Here is a 20,471-nt window from a genome sequence, read left to right on the forward strand (position 1 = left end):
TTGGGGGGTGGTTGTTTTTACTATGTTCGCCCTGGGGTAAAACTGACTCGTTATATATGTTCCTTAAGTTGTTACGATTACAACGATATGTAACATGTATAACTTTTATTTGATTTGATGGCTTGTAAAAAATTAAAACCTTTTAAAGAAAATATATGTTCCTTAAAATCGCTCCATTCCCAGGGTTATAGCGCTTTTATCCTTTGGTCTATGGGTCTGTGTGAGGTGTCATTTTTTGCGCCATGATATGATCTTTCTATCGGTACCTTGATTGCGCATATATGACTTTTTGATCGCTTTTTATTACAATTATTCTGGATTTGATGCGACCAAAAATGCGCAATTTTGCACTTTGGGATTTTTTTGTGCTGACGCCGTTTACCGTGTGAGATCAGGAATATGATTAATTAATAGTTCAGGCGATTACGCACGCGGCGATAGCAAACATGTTTGTTTATTAATTTATTTATTTATTTTTATTTATAAAATGGGGAAAGGGGGGTGATTCAGACTTTTATTAGGGGAGGGGATTTTGTGTTATTAAAAATACTTTTTTCTTTTACTTTACACATATACTAGAAGCCCCCCTGGGGGACTTCTAGTATATACACTCTGATCTCTCATAGAGATCCATGCAGTATAGTTATACTGCATGAATCCATGAGATCGGTGTTCTATTACTTTTGGCTGCTGCAGCCAAAAGCAATAGAATGCCGAGCCGGGATCAGCGCCATTACGGAGCAGACCCCGGCCCGGGATGGATGCGGGGATCGCCCCCCCGCAATCGCGCCGCAGGGGGGCGATCCCCCCACTAGACCACCAGGCATGTATAACAGCAAGTATTTAGAAGCAGCTGTCAACTTTGACAGCTGCTTCTAAGTACTTAATTAGCGGGCACGGCGATCGGACCGTGCCCGCTAATAGCCGCGAGCCCGGGCTACTCGCGGCACCCGGGATCGCGGCAGTTCAGAGGGTGGTCGCCGGGCGACCCCCCTCTGAACTCCCATAGCGGCACGAGGACGTTCAATAACGTCCTGGTGCAGCTATGGGTTAAGGGTTCCAAAAACAGCACCACACCTGTCCTTAGCTTGCGTGTGGTATTACAACTTGGTTCCATTCACTTCTATGAAACTTAGCAGTAATACCACACACAAACTGAGAAGAGTCGTGCTGAATAAAATACAAAAATTTAATCTGATGAACCAGTATGGTTACTTGGCCTACCCACATTCATTAAATGTCATTTTTGAACATAATAGTGGTAAAAGGAAGAGGTTGGTGGGATTTGTCTGGCGCAACCACCCCTATTGGAACACCGGCCACGTTCCCCTGTAACTTCTCTGAATGAAGAGAACTCCTGGCACTGGTGTGAAGTCAAATTCAGGCTTTTATTTGATGCAACGCGTTTCGAGGGTGCAATCCCCTCTTCATCAGGCATAATACAGGTAACAAACAACAATCTTTTATAGTAAAACAGTAATGGATGACCCGGAAGTGCTTTCTGCTCTCTGGTGACCTCTGACATCATCATCCCACATTACACTGATACTAACAAACATTTGGCTAAAAACACATATCTTTCAACCGGAGATTGAGTAAAATAAAATAAAAATACACATTTAGTGGAAATGCTTCTCTGCTGTTTTCCAGACTTATAAGATCACTATCTCTATCCCATATGGCTTTATAGTGCTGGACATAGATCATTACCAATATAAACTGCAGGAGGCAGAATGTCTAAATGGTCTAGTGGTAAGTGTCTGGCCTATGACCAGTGAGCCTAGCTGAAGTCATGGGTTCAAGCCCCTTGGGAGGTTAATTAAGAGTATAATAAATTTCATTTTACATATATCTATATTGATACTACATAGTACAAGGTAAATCCACCCTACAGTGAGTGATTATGAATTTATATTGTGTGACTGATTATAACCTTAAAACATACATCAGATCTCTGCTACTTGGAAATCATTATAATATAGAATATAATATAAAAAGATATATAAAAAATTGTATAAAAACGGCATTTGCTAAATACCTCTATAGTATGTACTATTTGTGATCGTTGAACACGGCACATAGGTATAAGTATATGTGAATCTTCACTTGACAGACCTCATAGAGTCTGTGGCTCACCTCCCAGCACAATACAATCACAGTGCTGTACTCCTGGGTTCAAATCCTCCATCCAACCAAAGTTTTCCATTAATTGTGATCACTCGGTGTAAATCTAGGTCTAATAACATACAGACAATTGCTGGTTGTCCGGTTGAAAGATATGTGTTTTTAGCCAAATGTTTGTTAGTATCAGTGTAATGTGGGATGATGATGTCAGAGGTCACCAGAGAGCAGAAAGCACTTCCGGGTCATCCATTACTGTTTTACTATAAAAGATTGTTGTTTGTTACCTGTATTATGCCTGATGAAAAGGGGATTGCACCCTCGAAACGCGTTGCATCAAATAAAAGCCTGAATTTGACTTCACACCAGTGCCAGGAGTTCTCTTCATTCAGAGAAGGTACAGCGGACTGTGGCCGGTGTTCCAATAGGGGTGGTTGCGCCAGACAAATCCCACCAATCTCTTCCTTTTACCACTATTGTGATTGACACCGAGGACCCACTTTGGAGAATCGGAAGGTGGAAGGCAGCATCCCCCGTTGATCCAGAGCGCTTATTAGAGTCGTGCCTAATTGTGTACAACCCACTCAGGTGAGCGTGCATTTGCACACATATGCATGTTTCTCCAAAGTGTGTTTTGACCTGCACATGCAGCGCCGTTTGTGTTTTTTTCTTTGCATGTACATTTTTGAACATAAAGAACATTTAAAACATGAAAATGACATAGAGGTACATTATATCCAGGATTAACTGGAGGAATAAAATATATAATGTCCCATAATGTATAAAAGAGTCAGTCATGTTTATCAGCCGGGGCAACTTGAAGCAGGAGCCGAAGATGGAGCGTGATGGAATGGAACCAGCCCGGAGACCATTTATAGTGGATGACCGGAATATAGACTATGACTCCACTGAGGAAGAAGAGAGCAACATAGAGGTACTCCATCCGGGGGGTGTCAATAACCGGGGCCAACACCAGGTATACAGCGGCAATGAGCACTATCACAGGGATGATGATCGGAACCTGGAAGATAAAAAAGAGGACAAACGATATAATGAGCCAATGGCTAAAATCTGTGTAGACAATGGAACAAAATGCCATTTCTATGTTAGAGAACTCATTGTTAATGAAGACAAATGACATTAAATGTGATCAAAAGGAGGATTTAGCCAACAATTCATTGTTTAAGGGAGGGGAAAAAAAAGTTTTTAAATCAACTGGTATCAGAAAGGAATACCAGTATGGGGGAACAACTACAGAAAGGGGGGGGGGTATACAGTATGGGGACTACCTGCAGAGGGGGATGTATACAGTATGGGGGGAACAACTACAGGGGGGCAGGGGATATACAGTATGGGGAATACCTGCAGAGGGGGATGTATACAGTATGGGGGAACAACTACAGAGGGAGGGAGGGAGGTATACAGTATGGGGGGGGGGGACTACTACAGAGGGGGAGGGAGGTATACAGTATGGGGGGGAACTACTACAGAGGGGGGGGGGGGGGGTTATACAGTATGGGGACTACCTGCAGAGGGGGATGTATACAGTATGGGGGAACAACTACAGAGGGAGGGAGGTATACAGTATGGGGGGGGAACTACTACAGATGGGGGAGGGAGGTATACAGTATGGGGCAACTACATAGGGGGAGGGGTATAGAGTATGGGGAAACAACTACAGAGGGGGAGAGACGAATACAGTATGGGGGGAAACAACTACAGAGGGGGGAGGAAACAGTATGAGGGGGAATTACTACATAGGGAGAGGGAGGTATACAGTATGGGGCAACTACATAGGGGGAGGGGTATAGAGTATGGGGGAACAACTACAGAGGGGGAGGGACGTATACAGTATGGGGGAAAACAACTACAGAGGGGGAGGTATACAGTATGGGGGGGAATTACTACATAGGGGGAGGGGTATAGAGTATGGGGGGAACAACTACAGAGGGGGAGAGGGAGGTATACAGTATGGGGGAACTACTACATAGGGGGAGGGGTATGAAGTATGGGGGAACAACTACAGAGGGGAGGGGGGTATAGAGTATGGAGGCCTAACTACAAGGGATCTTACAGTATAGGAGCCTAACAACAGCATATTTGCAAACAGTCCAGTTTTTGGCGGGACGGATTTTCCAGGGCAGTCCCAGCAAATTAATGTCCCAGGTATGTCCCCACAGGCCCCGCCCCCGTGAAAAGTAACCCTGTCAGTATTGGCTGGAGGCTGTATATTCCTCCTCCAGCCACTAGATGTCGCTCTCTCCTCCCAGCTACAGGGCCTGGCAGGGACACCACTCCTGCCCCAGAAGAGCCTGAAGGATGAAGATGGCCGTGTGCTGCAGGGAGCCAGGTAATGGTGAGGATCCCACATGAGGGGATTATGGTGGAGGAGGAAAGTTATATACACTGGTGTGAGAGACCAGGAGAATATGATCAGAGCTGTGACTGGTATATAATCCCCTCATGTGGCTCCTCAGTATACCACCAGTATAATACAGTGTGGTGTGACTGGTATATAATCCCCTCATGTGGGCCCCTCAGTATACCACCAGTATAATACAGTGTGGTGTGACTGGTATATACTGGTATATAATCCCCTCATGTGGGCCCCTCAGTATACCACCAGTATAATACAGTGTGGTGTGACTGGTATATACTGGTATATAATCCTCTCATGTGGGCCCCTCAGTATACCACCAGTATAATACAGTGTGGTGTGACTGGTATATACTGGTATATAATCCCCTCAGTATACCACCAGTATAATACAGTGTGGTGTGACTGGTATATAATCCCCTCATGTGGGCCCCTCAGTATACCACCAGAATAATACAGTGAGGTCTGACTCGTATATACTGGTATATAATCCTCTCATGTGGCCCCTCAGTATACCACCAGTATAATACAGTGTGGTGTGACTGGTATATACTGGTATATAATCCTCTCATGTGGCTCCTCAGTATACCACCAGTATAATACAGTGAGGTCTGACTCGTATATACTGGTATATAATCCTCTCATGTGGGCCCCTCAGTATACCACCAGAATAATACAGTGAGGTGTGAGACTGCTGGTATACTGAGGAGCCCACATGAGGGGATTATAAACCACATCTGTATTATACTGGTGGTATACTGGGGGGCCCACATGAGGGGATTATGCTGAAGGAAATAAATCTCCAGTCTGCTCCAGTCACCCCCCCAGTCTGCCCCAGCTACCCCCAGTCACCCCCAGTCTGCTCAAGTCACCCCCAGTCTGCTTCAGTCTCCCCCAGTCTGCCCCAGCTACCCCCAGTCTGCTCCAGTCACCCCCAGTCTACCCCAGCTACCCCCAGTCATGCCCCAGCTACCCTCAGTCACGCCCCAGCTACCCCCAGTCACGCCCCAGCTACCCCTAGACTGCTCCAGTCACCCCCAGTCTGCCCCAGCTACCCCCAGTATGCTCCAGTCACCCCAGTCTGCTCCATTTACCCCTAGTCTGCCCCAGCTACCCCCAGTCACCCCCCAGTCTGCTCCAGTCACCCCCCAGTCTGCCCCAGTTTCCCTCAGTCTGCCCCAGCCACCCTCAGTCTGCTTCAGTCACCCTCAGTCTGCCCCAGCCACCCTCAGTCTGCTTCAGTCACCCTCAGTCTGCCCTAAATTCTAAATAGAAAATTCTGGGGAAATAATCCCAAAACACTGGTGACAAGCCACACCCCGCAAACCACACCCACAATAGGCCACATCCACTGAGAACACACCTACTATAAGCCACACCCCTTGTTGCCAACGCTAACGTGTCCCTGGAAAAATTTTCAAATTTTGGTAACTATGCAACAGTGGTACTGTCAGGATGTGCGGCCGAGAAGGCCCTGATTTTCTTGTATTTGTTCTGTTTCTGTGTTTTGTTTTGCAGTGTCTGAACACTGGTTTATCTGCTCAATTGGTTTGGTGGACACACCTGCACCTGCTGATTTCTGACTGGTCATGTCAAAGTTAATCTATGTTTTCGTTCTGCTGTGACTGACAAGTATTCCTGCCAGTGATCTGTTTTGTTGTCAGGTGCCTGTGTTTGGAGATCAGGGGGATGGTCCAATTGTGTTCTGGACCAGAGCCCTGGCCTCCTATATAACTAACCTCAGTCTTTGCACTCATTGCTGGTTATTAACTTAAGCTGCGTTTACACGGAACGATTACCGTGTGAATTTGCACAATAACGGTCGAATTCGAACGATAATCGTACGTGTAAACGCTGCAAACGATCGATAAATCGTTCATTTTGATCTTTGAACAAGTTCTCAAATCGTCGTTGATCGTTTGCAAAAAATTCGCAGATCGTTCCATGTAAACAGTCGTTCACCGATTTAACCAATGTGTGAGATAGGCTTAAGCGATCGCAAAACGAATTTTCCGTATGATATATCGTACTGTCTAAACGCTGATCGTTATGGAAAAAAAAAAACGTTACTCCGACATCGTTAATCGTACGATTGGGCGAATTATCGTTCCGTGTAAACCCAGCATTAGTCTCTGCCTGCTTGTGTCTTCTGTTCTTTGCATCTCCTTATCTTTGCTTTGTACCTTTGACCTCCCTTGCTTGCCGCCTGCCCCTGACCATATTGCCTGTTCTCTGACTACGCCTATTGGATCCTGATTTTGTACTTTTGCTGCCCGATTGTTGTGACCCAGACTGTTGACTATTCTTCAGTGTGTTTGTTTGTCTGTCTTGTTCTGTGTGCACCTATACTAGTGCAGGGACCACCTTTGTGGTTGTCCACGGCTGCCTAGGGCCGTTTGAGGCAAGTAGGTAGGGACAGTTGGTGGGTTCAGCGTCAGGGCTCACTGTCTTGTCTTGTCTCTGCCGTCCGGTGCCTGACAGGTACATACAGTATGGTGGCTAGCTACAGTATAGTGTGGGGACATACTGTATTTTTCCGTAAATAAGACCTAGCCCTTTTTCTAGAGAAAGAAAATAATATAAGACGCTGTCTTAGTTTTTGAGAAATAGGGTAGATATGGAAAAAAAAATAAAAGCATTGTTTACTTGCCTTGTACGGTCTGGGGATATCCGGCTTCTTAATCTTCATATATATGAGGCCAGAGATTGTAAGACCGTAGAATATCCAGGCTATGAAACTGAGAGAAGATAATACATGACAGGAAAAGATGCTATAGAATTATTAATAGAGAGCTGACATGTCATGTAAGAGGTAGCGTAGTTGAAGGAGAAGGGCGTCACTCCGCGGGTCGGTGGCGCACGTGGTGAGGAAACCAGCAATATGTAGAGAAAATGTCAGCACTCACCAATGATTTTCTTTCATTTATTCAGTGCAAAATGCAGTTGCATCAATAGTTACAATCAGGATGTGTTTTGGCCGGGCACGGCATTCATCAGCTTCATGCCTCACCCAAACGAGTACTGATTGTAACTATTGATGCATCTCCATTGAATAAATGAAAGAAAATTATTGGTGAGTGCCGATATTTACTCTACATATTGCATGTTATATATAGTAGGAGTATACACATACCTGAAGTAGGTAACAATACTACTGAAATCTCCAGGGATTATCAATATTATGGCAATGAAACAGGTGAAGATGAGGGCAGGAGACGGGGTTAAGCGCTTCACGTGGATCATGGAAAGGGCGTCTGGCTGTGAAACAAAAATGTCAAATAATTTGTTTTTTACAGAAAAACGAATAGAAAGTTTCCAGAGAGTGAGAAGGATATCTTACAGGCGATTGTGGAATAGAGTGACTATAGCAGGCGATGAGCATATTGCAGCTGATTTAGTAACTGCAGTTTTCATGTATTTTAGCCAATTTTTCGATCATACTTTTTATCAACTATATAGAAAAAGGGAATGTGGCCATCTAGCATATGTGCCGTGTTTCAGCCTGAATTCTGTATGGCCGTCATATGTTGGTATAAAGATGACAAAAGTGACCACCAGGTATGGAGTCAGGCAGAAATATTTTAGGTAAATTGGCAACCCAAGTTGTTGGTTTTTGTTTTTGCCTTCCTCTGGATCAACACAACAGGGTAATAGGCTGAACTGTATGGATGTCTTTTTTCACTATAGCTACCTTCACATCTATAAAATGCAATATGCTGCTCATATGTTATGATATCAGTAAAATGGTAGGCGGACATATCACGGTCTACTTTACGAACATATTCTGTTTTTGTTTTGGGACTCAAAAGCAAAGTCACTATAAGGGTATGTGCACACTACGGAATCCGTGCGTAGAACTTTAAGTGAATTCCGCCGTGCGCCCCCGCTTGAAGTGCCGCCCATCCCATAGCCGTCCGCCAAAAGAATTGACATGTCAATTACATGGGACGATTATTGTGCGAAATATTGTTATACTATACTACTTTCTAATTTAAATGATAGTTGTTTTGTGTAAATACAGCTCCGATCAATTGTCCAATGAGAAATCGTTAATCAGCCATTTTGTGCTGACACTGCTTGCTCCTCGTTCCCCATTCGCTGCTGGCACTATTACATGCAAAGACAACGAGCGGGTGAGAGCAGGGGGGCTGCCCGAACAATCCTTAGATTATCCGCGGAGCCCATAGGAGATAGCAGAGGTCTGCTGCCGCCCCTCCTATTACATGGAGCAGCAGCCTGTAGACCATCGTTATCATTCGAAATTTTTTCAACAAGTTGAAAGACAAGGATGCACGATGTCGACTGATAGTTGTCTTTTAACAGGAGCTATTACAACAAGCCATTTTTGGCCATAAAGGCCAATAATCAGCCAAATACGGCCGATAATCGCTTGGTGTAATAGGGCCTAACGTGATTGTTAACGAAAACCATCACAAGCTAGATCGCTTATCGTTAACCTGAAATCGCAAACCGTATTACACATTAACGATCCCAGCAATTGAAGGAACGATGTGGAATTACTCTGAACAATTAGCAAACGAGAGCGGAATTACAGCGAACGATTAATGAATGATTTCTCGTTGGTCGTTTGATCGCTGCCTGTATTTACACTGGATAATCGACCCATGTAATGGGGCCCTTATATGGTGAATGATTTCAGGTTAACAATTGTTTATCGATAATCATTAAAAATCACTTTGTCTAATAGGACCCTTAGGGGCACTTTTATTATACGGCTAAAAAGCCTTTTTAAGGGGCAGATGGGCCCGATGCTTGTAAAGATATGTCAGTGAAACCTACGCCAGCTCTGAGCTGCCATAGGTTTCACTTTGTTTCCACGGACGGGCTCCGGTGTGTAGAGGCATTGCGCCTTTATATAAATCCTCAGAGCCTCGGCCATGCAGGGACAATTTTTAAGCCCGGCGCAAAAAACGTCTTTAGGCTATGTTCACATTTGGTATGAGAAGGGCCGTTCCGTGATCTCAGAAAAGATCATCCCGGCCGATACTGCAGTACTGGACGGATGACCTCTAGTGCCACATCAGAACTCCCCACTGCACACTATGGAGTGTGCACTGAGAGGGTTTTCTGTGGCAGATATTCAATGAATAGCTGCCGCAGAAAACTGACAAGTCAGTTTTGTACGACGCCGCTAGGGGTTCTGGCCGGAGCGTATACCCTCCGGTCATGATTCCCTCGGCCTCCAGCACAACGCAGGTTCCGTACCAATCACTGCCGTTGCAACAATGGCTGTGATTAGTACGGCACTTACGTTGTGTGAACATGGCCTTAGTGTCCAATGTGGATAGCAAACAAATTTCAACACTCACTACCATTGCAGAAAAAGTATGGGAATTGGTTGATTACCAGGTGTCCTTCTCTGGCAGCCACAAAGCACATGCGTCCTCCGCAGAAGAGACTCCCATTGGCAGCGCCAAAAGTAGACAGTGCGACACCCAAAGTGATAATCCACGTCCACGTCCCCAGCACCTTCCATCTACAGTAAACGGTAATGGGAAGGTACAGTATGATACATTATATAAAAAGGGCAGCTACCCATAACAGAGTAAAGGTTATTGCTGGGGATCACACAGCTAAGATTAAAATAGGACTAGTTTTGGAGATGGTTAAAAGGGTATTCCACTCAAACATAACTTTTGATATGTTGCTGCCCATGGTGAGACTAACAACTCCGTCCATACTTGTTATTATCTATTCAGTCTCCTTTCCTCAGTTCTGAGCTGCTGCTTTCTGCTGAAAACACAAAAAATTGTGTGTAAGCTTTTTTCTCTGTCTCCCCCTCCTCCCCTCTCCCCGAGACAGCTGATGTAAACAAGTAGCTGGCAGGCTTTATCTGCAACATTGTAGCTTCTTTATAATCAGAGGTCAAGTTGCTGATTAACTCGCTGTGATTAATCCTCCCAACATTACAAAGAAGCTACAAAGTTGCAGATACAGCCAGTCAGGGATTGGTTTACATCAGCTGTCTCAGAAGGGGAGGAGGGGGAGACAGAGAGAAAAGCTCACACACAGATTTTTGTTTCTTTAGCAGAAAGCAACAGCTTGGAGTTAGGGGAAGGAGGCTTAATAGATAATAGTATGGAATGAATTGTTAGTGTCAACATGGACAGCAACATATATAAAAATTAGATTTGAGTGGCATACACCTTTAATACCCCCATATCCCTAACTGTATTCCAAGTTCATTATTTTAAAAAATGCTGGAGTTTTCAGATGCAGAAGATCAGGCTCTCCAGCAGTTGACTATGGATTGAAGACTATAGCATGGATAGGCTGTTAGGGCATGATAAGAGTGGTAGATTGACAACATGTAGGATGCCTTAGGTTGGGGAACGCTGGAAATTATAACCCATATAAAGGACTGCGAATAGTTTAAAAAAAAAATCACAAATGTATATACTGACCCCCAACTGACAGCGACTGCGTCTGATGCAAGTAATTCCTGCGGCGTCATTGCTGCAAAATAGCTGACATTAGCCAGAACGTAAAAACATGTGACAAGTGGGATTGCGATGATCACCGCTCGGGGAAGGTTCACCTAGAACATATACAAAACTAGTTACAATAAGGTTACAAGTGTGATGGAGGTTGCCTACTTTTTAATTAAAGTGCAACTCCAACTTTAAAAGGGTTTCCTGATTACAAAAATAATTGTCAGGAGATTAGAAGGCCACATAAAAAAAAAACCTGTGTGTGTATGGTGTGCAGGAGGAACCTACCTACTTGGGGCTTATCTGAAGGGGGAACCATCTACTGGGGTCCTATGTGCTGGGTAAAGTGCGGTGGGGCACCGGGTGATGTTGGTGTGCTGCCGGGCCAGCTGGTATGGTGGTGTGGTAGCTGAGTGGCTCTAGGATCATTTGGGCACTTTTCACAGTAGCCTGGAGTGGTTTGGGATTCGCCCTGGACAGCTTGGTGCCCACCAGCACAAAGAAAAAAGGTTAACCCAAGTGTGCAGATGTGTGTGGGTGCAGGTGCACAAGAAGTAGGCCGGAGTCTAATGCTCACAAGAATAGAACAGTTTACTGGCAAAACGTAGTGCAAACCAGGGGTCCTGGACAAAAGTACAGTTCAGTGCAATGCAATAACAGTGTTTAGAGTTACTCAGGTGCTTGGTAGTTGAGATAGAACCAAATGCTTTTAGGAAGAGAACTTTGTAGTAGAGAGAGGAGAGGAGGTGCCTGAGGGGCCTTGTCCAATGTAGAAATGAACTCTGTCTGGAACAGTTTCTAGTGCGTAGATTGGATAAAGATAGAGAATAGAGATGAGCGAACCTCGAGCATGCTCGAGTCCATCCGAACCCGAACGTTCGGTATTTGATTAGCTGGGGCTGCTGAAGTTGGATAAAGCTCTAAGGTTGTCTGGAAAACATGGATACAGCCAATGACTATATCCATGTTTTCCAACTTCAGCAGCCACTGATAATCAAATGCCGATCGATTGGGTTCGGATGGACTCGAGCATGCTCGAGGTTCGCTCATCTCTAATAGAGAACACTCATGTATAGACAACTGTCTGACTGCCTTCTGTCCCCTAGTTGCGGGCTACTTATCCTAGGTGGGTAGAATGAGCCCTAGGCAAAGTTATCTTGGCTAAGCTGACTTCAAAGCCTTCCCAGTCATCTGGCGCAGCACAGTGGAATACGTAGACCTTTCCTTGGTAGCTTTGTTCCACAGGGGTCAGTACCTGTAACTCTTAGGTATTAGAGATGAGCGAACCTGGAGCATGCTCGAGTCGATCCGAACCCGAACTTTCGGCATTTGATTAGCGGTGGCTGCTGAACTTGGATAAAGCCCTAAGGCTATGTGGAAAACATGGATATAGTCATTGGCTGTATCCATGTTTTCCAAACAACCTTAGAGCTTTATCCAAGTTCAGCAGCCACCACTTATCAAATGCTGAACGTTCGGGGTCAGATCGACTCGAACCCGAACACCGTTTTCTCATCTCTATTAGGTATCTTAGGTCGGTTGGGTATCTTAGATTTTGAGAGGTTCCTGGCATGGACAAGGTGATCCCTGTATGGCTTCTCTCCCCCTTGTGTAGCTCTAGCACTGCATCTTAGTTGTGTCTAGCATAATAAAAAGCTGTGGCTCCTCTGGACTGTTGGCTTCTTCCTCACCCATCCAACTAACTTCCTCCCACCAGGAACTAACTCCTTCATAAAGGGGCTAACTAAACCCTCCTGTAATTGGTGGTGTGTGTGTAAGGAGGAAGAGAGGAGAGGATAGAGAAAAGAAGAGAAAGGAGGGAAGGCACCTACACCTGCGAAAAGATAATACATGACATAGAACACTTTTTGTTTCTTCAGCTGGTTCTCCACATATACAATATTTAGAGATGAGCAAACCTGGAGCATGCTCGAGTCGATCTGAACCCGAACTTTCTGCATTTGATTAGCGGTGGCTGCTGAAGTTGGATAAAGCCCTAAGGCTATGTAGAAAACATGGATATAGTCATTAGCTGTATCCATGTTTTCCAGACAACCTTAGAGCTTTATTCAAGTTCAGCAGCCACCGCTAATTAAATGCCGAACGTTCGGGTTCGGATGGACTCGAACCTGAGCCCGGTTTGCTCATCTCTAACAATACTGAATAAATACAGAGACATGACACCTAGTGGGGAAAACACAATAAGACACCTCCACGCCTCCCAAAACCTGCAAAACCTAAGCAAGAACTTTCCACAGGTGCATTACATAGCACCCAGTGCTGGGACACTACAAAGGCACATACTGTGGTACCTACCATATAAAAAAGGGGAACTACCTACTGGGGCCCATGTATTCAAAGAAAAATGTTTACTGGGGAACCTATAGTATACATCGAAAACTACCTTTTGGAGTACCCATATACTGGAGAAAGCACCTCATTCGACACCTACTGTATAAACTGGGGAAACTAGCTGCTGGGGCACCTATAAACTGATGAAACTACAAACCTGTCTATCTAATGGAGTGACCTCCTAAGCCTACTCATGCCCCAACCTATTTTTCTACCCACTTTACTGCATGTGACCAGGGCCGTATTTGCCACTAGGCACCCGTGGTCCGGTGCGTAGGGCGGCGCCCTGCGGGGGGCGGCACCCGCAGGGAGCACTTTTTTTTATTATTTTTTTTTAAAAAAAAAACCTCCGTAGGCACCGGCCCGCGGGTGCCTAGTCCGCGCCGGATGGCGGGCAGACGCTGGGGGGGCAGGGGAGAGACTGGGGAGAGATGGAGCGGCCGGGAGCAGGATGGGCAGGCAGGCTAGTTCCCTCCCCCATGCAGCGCCGAGGTCCGGGGTGTGGGGCAGGGGGTGAGCTTCCGGCACACACAGTCTGACAGAGGCCGGAAGCTCACAGCTGCAGCCCCGCGATGCCCGATCTTCTCTCCTGCTCCGGGACCGCAGGCTGCAGCTGTGAGCTTCCGGCCTCTGTCAGACTGTGTGTGCCGGAAGCTCACCCCCTGCCCCACACCCCGGACCTCGGCGCTGCATGGGGGGAGGGAACCAGCCTGCCTGCCCATCCTGCTCCCGGCCGCTCCATCTCTCCCCAGTCTCTCCCCTGCCCCCCCAGCGTCTGCCCGCCCCCCGACCCCCCTGCATCCTCAGCTGCTCCCCTGCCCCCCCAGCCTCACCCCTGCCCCCCCAGACTCTCCCCTGCCCCCCCAGCCTCTCCCCCTACCCTCAGCCTCTCCCCTGCCCCCAGCCTCTCCCCTGCCCCCCCAGCCTCTCCCCTGCCCCCCAGCCTCTCCCCTGCCCCCCCAGCCTCTCCCCCTACCCCCCGCCTCTCCCCTGCCCCCAGCCTCTCCCCTGCCCCCCAGCCTCTCCCCTGCCCCCAGCCTCTCCCCTGCCCCCCAGCCTCTCCCCTGCCCCCCAGCCTCTCCCCTGCCCCCCCCAGCCTCTCCCCTGCCCCCCAGCCTCTCCCCTGCCCCCCAGACTCTCCCCTGCCCCCCCCAGCCTCTCCCCTGCCCCCAGCCTCTCCCCTGCCCCCAGCCTCTCCCCTGCCCCCCCCCAGACTCTCCCCTGCCCCCCAGCCTCTCCCCTGCCACCCCGACTCTCCCCTGCCCCCCCCAGACTCTCCCCTGCCCCTCCCAGACTCTCCCCTGCCCCCCAGCCTCTCCCCTGCCCCCCAGCCTCTCCCCCTAACCCCAGCCTCTCCCCTGCCCCCCCCAGCCTCTCCCCTGCCCCCCAGCCTCTCCCCTGCCCCCCCAGCCTCTCCCCTGCCCCCCCAGACTCTCCCCTGCCCCCCCCAGACTCTGCGACGGCAATTCGAGAAGACGTCACTTGTGAGTCATTAGTAACTGCACTGTAATCACTTCTATACTGTGCAGAGCCTGTGTACCATTGGGGTCTAAATGGGTCAGTGTATTGTTTGCGGTAGTGTACTGACACAGCCCTGCGGTCACTACAGTACACTAGCGCAAACTTTTAAACTAGGACCCAACTACAAGAGCTGCAGGCACTACAACTCCCAGCATATCCTGAGGGCTGCAGATTATGCTGGGAGTTGTAGTGCCTGCAGCTGTTGTAGTTGGGTCCTAGGTGCATTATACACTGGAGGCTTTGTGGGAGATCAGAATACAGAGATCTGTGGGGGCTCAGTGCAGGAAAGTGACCCCAGAATAGCACTAATAAGATATAGGGGAAGATGTTTTTGTTCTATCCCCTATTAGTGATGTTCTGGGGTCACTTCCCTACACTGAGCCCACACAGATCTATGTATTCTGATCTCCCACAACACCTCCAGGACCCAACTACAACAGCTGCAGGCACTACAACTCCCAGAACAGTCTGCAGCCCTCAGGATATGCTGGTAGTTGTAGTGCCTGCAGCTGCTGTAGTTGGGTCCTAGGTGCATCATACACTGGATGCTTTGTGGCATATAAGTATACATAGATCTGTGGGGGCTCAGTGCAGGGAAGTGACCCCAGAACATCACTAATAGGGGATAGTGGGAGATGTTTTTGTTCTATCCCCTATTAGTGATGTTCTGGGGTCACTTCCCTGCACTGAGCCCCCACAGATCTATGTATTCTTATATGCCACAAAGCATCCAGTGTATGGGACTCAACTACAACAGCTGCAGGCACTACAACTCCCAGCATGTATTGATAGTCTGCAGCCCTCAGGATATGATGGGAGTTGTAGTACAGTAGTACAATCCTCTGATAAATGCCGCTGTAGACAGATGTATTGCTGGACCTTCAGGGCTGATGGTTGTCACCCACAGATTGCAGCCACCAGGAGCCTCTGCACACAGTGATTTATTACAGGGTTGTCCTCTCAGAGACTACAACTCCCAGCATACCCTGAGAGCTGTATAAATGGAGGGTGTTCTGAGATTTGTCACAGATACAGATGAATTCAGGAAAGGAGCGGGTCAGCATGTCGTGTCTCACTGGTTGTATATTGGTGGGCTCCAGGTACCCCAGTCCAACACTGGACAGAACCAGTCCCCAAACTAAGATGTCCCGGGCCTCCTTCCTCCATCACGTGTTTGATGAGAACAGCGGGCATCAAGCAGAGCGGCACCCAAGTGCCAGGGTATATACCATGCATGTACAGTAACGGCGCGGGGGGGGGGGGGGGGGGGGCGCCTCTGCGTGCAAAGTGCCTAGGGCAGCATGAACTCTAAATACAGGCCTGCATGTGACACCATATGGTAAATATTATTATTTGGAGCACTTTAGAGAGAGAATACTGAAAGAGTTCAGAGCCTAAGATGTTTGTCTAGCCTATTCTGCAGAGATGACTTTTGGCTGGATGAAAATCACTCAGGCAGTCTGGAATGAGCAAAAAGGAAACTGCCCGAGTAGATTTTACCTCTGTGTCACTGGATGTAACTGCACTGTAATCACATATCAGGTTCTCAAACACACAGTCCATGTGCTAGCACTGCACATCTGGAGGCAAATGCAATGAAGTAGAATGATAAAGCGGGAGCTGTAAGTTCCTCACTCCACCATCTACTTGCACAGGCTTCCTACAGTTCATACCTGCAGTCTTTGAGCCACTCATCAAGCATTCCCAGGGATCTCGTTTCTAAAGTTCACAGATTGCATTCTTGAAGAAAGAAACAGCAGCTGCAGGTGAGTATTTGTTTTTTCCTGTTTGGTTGTCAGGCATTATTACAGTATGGGGCACAGGTGGCACTTTTACAGTATGGGGCACAGGTGGCACTATTACAGTATGGGGCACAGAGGGCACTCTTACAGTATGGGGCACTATTACAGTATGGGGCACAGGTGGCACTATTACAGTATGGGGCACAGGTGGCACTATTACAGTATGGGGCACAGGTGGCACTATTACAGTATGGGGTGCAGGTGGCACTATAAAAAAATGGGGCACAGGAAGCACTATTACAGTATGGAGACACAGAGGGCACTATTACAGTATGGGGCACATGGATACTATTGAAGTATGGGGCACTAGTACAGAATGGGGCACAAGGGGCCCTAATACAGTATGGGGTACATGGGTACTATTACAGTATGGGGCACAGGGGGCACTAATATAGTATGGGGCACATGGGTACTATTACAGTATGGGGCACAGGGGGCACTAATTCAGTATGGGGCACAGATTGCACTTTACATTATGGATGCACAGGAGAGATAATTACCATATAGGGCACTATTACTATATTATGGCGCAGGAGGCAATATTAATGAGTGAGGGCACAGGGGGCATTATTACTGTATGGAGGTTCAGGGGGCATTATTACTGTATGGAGGTACAGGGGGCATTATTACTGTATGGAGGTCTACAGTCTATTACATGGAACAATGGTCAGCAGACCGTCGCTATTGTTATCAGGATTTTTGTTAATGCAGAAAGGCAACGATCAGCCAATATGTGCATGTTGGCTGATCATTGCCTTTCTGCATGAGCTATTACACAAAATGGTTATCTTCTGGAACAGCCGGTAATTGGCCAAGTATGGCCGCTTTATAATCGCTTTGTGTAATAGTACCCTCAGCCAGAGTAGAGAGGTGCCACAAAGAGGACCAACAAAGACTTAACATGACTGCATTTTGGACAGTTGCCCGTTCAATGGAATAGATGCCACATTAGAACACTTCTCTCTTGCAGTGGCAGCACCAGGAGAGATAGCCAGCCGGTCCACATTTAGAGAAGAGGTTGTCTAGATGGGACAACTCCTTTAAAGATCAGTTACTAACCTCAGGGTTCTTCAGTTCCTCTGTGATAAAATTCAGATTACTCCATCCATCGTAGGACCAAAGCCCTTGATAAAACGCCACCCCAACAGGACCAAAGCCAACCGCTGTGTTTTCAAAGCCGTTCTGTAAAACTTGGGTGTTCCCCTGGGCTAGAAGGACTATGCCACCTACTATTATTGCCGCCAAGACTAACAGCTTAGCTGCCGTGAACAAGACCATGACGGACATGGCAAGTCTGACATTGAGGCAATTGATAATTCCCAGGACAAGGACGCAGGCGGCTGCTGTGCACTTGATGGCGACTTCTGGAGATGGACAGTCTGGGAAGAAGGCAGCCACAACGTATTCTGCAAAACTTAGAGAGATGACAGCTATGCTAGCCGGCCTCATCACAATGACCGAGGTGTATGCAAAGAGGAAGGCCGGTAAGGAGCCAACATTCCTTAAAATATATATATAATCTCCTCCAGATTCCTTAATGACAGTTCCAAGTTCAGCATAAGATAGAGAACCAAGCATAGCCAGGAGGCCACAAGCCGCCCATATACAAAGACTAGCCCCAGGGCTCCCAATGTAATACAGGACAAATTGGGGAGACATGAAGATCCCAGAGCCTATCATGGTGCCAGCTATCACAGACACAGCACTGGTGAGGCCGAGCTCCCGTTTCAGATAGACCTTCCCAGTGTCATTGTCCTCATTGTCCATTTTCTCGTCAGCCAACATTGAAGAAGTATCCTTTATCCCAATCTTGTAGATTAATTCCTACAGACGCTTCTGAAAGAGAGAAGAACTTATGGAGATATCCTTCTTCTTGTATCTCTGCACATACGACATCCCATGGAACCTGCTACCTCACTGAACGCTGCCCCCTTAACCCACCTGTGTGGATGCCACCGTTTGTTTTTCTTATGATTCACGGAACTGGCAGCCTCATTACTTCCACTATCTTGCAGAAACAGGTACTTTGCACCTTAGCCATGGTGCCAACGGGTCATTTGGTTGTATAAAGCCTCGGGGTGTGATATACTATTAGATTTGTTTGTGCACTTGTAAAAAGAGTTTCTGTTATATAACAGATCCTCCACTGCTATACGCTTAGGCCTACATGTACCATGGGATGCCTGGTGAATTCATGCACAGTAGTGGCAAGTGCCATCAGGCTTTTGTACCAAGTCATTTCTCCTACCACTCTTCAATGAAATTTGCATAAACCACATCAACTTTTATGAAGCATTGTAGATTTCACCTGGAAAAATGGTTGCTATAAGTTATGGATTTAATTAAGCTCAGCTTAATTAGATTTGATTCTGCCTACAAGGACTTTTATTGGTTTACTGGCTGTGTTTAGAAATGGAAGCCGATCAGCACTCTGGTCTCCAACCAGAGGCCTACTAAGAGAACAGTAGATGCCAAGAGGCCCTTGAGCAGAAATATCCAACCCTGGACTAGAAGAAGTTTGTAGAACCTTACAGCATGAACTTGCTTATAGCAGCTTTGGGAAGTGGTTGAGTCGACTCAGGTCTCTGCTAGTAGCTTCTTAGTCTCCTGACATTACTGATACACTTCACTTGACTGCAGGTTCAGAGGCCTTGACGAGGGAAAATCTTCTCCTTTGGCTTGACCTTTACAGTCAAAAAGCTTTTCAATCAGTTTGAGCTCAGAGACAAATTTAGGCAGCTGGGACTATCTCTATATTTGCTTGTCTTTCACTGTCTACATCTGTGCTAGCAGATGTCCTCTGGCAAAAATCCAGACTCCAACTGGTTTTAGGTCCACCTTTTTTCAGGTTAAAAGGGGCTGAACTAGGGACTGCCCTCAAAGATTGAAAGAATCATGTGACCAATGCATCTTACATTCATACATGTGACCTCTGGGTGTGACAGCATAAACCTTGCACTGACAATAATGTATGCAACCAAGTAGTGTGTAGCAGTATATGCAAGGAACATATAAAAAATTTAAACACAACCCAAAGCGCTAAGCAAGGTATTAGGGATGCACGATGCACCGAAATATCGATACTACTATCGATATTTGGGGCCAAAAAACGATTCGGTACCAGGATTTCCTGGTATCGATACTTTATAGCCTAATAACGCAGCTTAATATAAAGTATAGAGCAGAGAACACGGCCGGCGGCTAGCTAAGCGCCGGCCATGTTCTCTGTGTGCCGCCCCCTGCCCCCTGCAGTCACCTCCTCCTCCGCCCGCCCCTTCCTCCGCTCACTGCAGTGAGAAGTTATAGCCGGCACACAGCGATCGCATGTGCTGGCTATGTAACTTGTGCAGATGCCGCTGTCACACTGACAGCGGCATCTGACCCATCCTGAGCCGTTCCAGAAGCAGTGGGGGTCGGCTACTATGTGTAACAGACCCCCGCTGCTAATCACCCGCAGCCCGTCACACCTCAGCCTCCTGTCCCTCCTGGAATGCAGCAGCCGGAGTGAGGAGCTGCGTCTAGGGCTGAGGACTCTGATGCCCGCTCGCCCTCCGTCCATCCCCGGCGCTGTTCCTATGCATATTCCTGTGTGCACACTCTCAGTGGCTGCGCTTCCTGACCGGCCTGAGTGTGCACACATGAATATGCACGGAGTAACGGAGGTCCGACAGCTGGGAGCTTCCCGGAGCTGAGGGGAGGGGGATTTGTAAAGGGAGCTAATTTAAGGTGGAACAGACAGCCTGAACCTTGGCCAGCAGCAAAGGTTAATCTTCCTGGTGGCCGAGGTTCAGGCTGTCTGTTCCACCTTAAATTAGCTCCCTTTACAAATCCCCCTCCCCTCAGCTTT

The 20,471-nt window shown here is 47.3% G+C and overlaps 1 protein-coding gene across 1 annotated transcript; it reads right to left on the reverse strand.

The window, feature by feature from the left end:
- Positions 1–2,549: 2,549 nt before the first annotated feature.
- Positions 2,550–18,608, reverse strand: LOC138794489 (b(0,+)-type amino acid transporter 1-like). Its single transcript, XM_069973129.1, has 6 exons — positions 17,684–18,608; positions 10,923–11,056; positions 9,865–9,994; positions 7,631–7,755; positions 7,148–7,235; positions 2,550–3,142 (listed from the first exon to the last, which is right to left on the reverse strand). The coding sequence occupies exons 1-6, from the start codon at positions 18,407–18,409 to the stop codon at positions 2,912–2,914; spliced, it is 1,434 nt and encodes a 477-aa protein (XP_069829230.1). The 5' UTR covers positions 18,410–18,608; the 3' UTR covers positions 2,550–2,911.
- Between the last annotated feature and the right edge of the window lie 1,863 nt (positions 18,609–20,471).

This window comes from Dendropsophus ebraccatus, chromosome 6, assembly GCF_027789765.1.
Source record: "Dendropsophus ebraccatus isolate aDenEbr1 chromosome 6, aDenEbr1.pat, whole genome shotgun sequence".
Taxonomy (NCBI): domain Eukaryota; kingdom Metazoa; phylum Chordata; class Amphibia; order Anura; family Hylidae; genus Dendropsophus; species Dendropsophus ebraccatus.

Bases quoted from the DNA above. Each gene is read 5' to 3' on its own strand.
- LOC138794489 (XM_069973129.1), bottom strand. From the start codon at position 18,409: ATGTTGGCTGACGAGAAAATGGACAATGAGGACAATGACACTGGGAAG. The intron at 7,236-7,630 runs GTATGTGTATAC...ATCTTCTCTCAG, and splicing joins AGTATTGTTACCTACTTCAG to TTTCATAGCCTGGATATTCT. The intron at 3,143-7,147 runs GCAAGTAAACAA...TTTATCTTCCAG, and splicing joins ATATCCCCAGACCGTACAAG to GTTCCGATCATCATCCCTGT.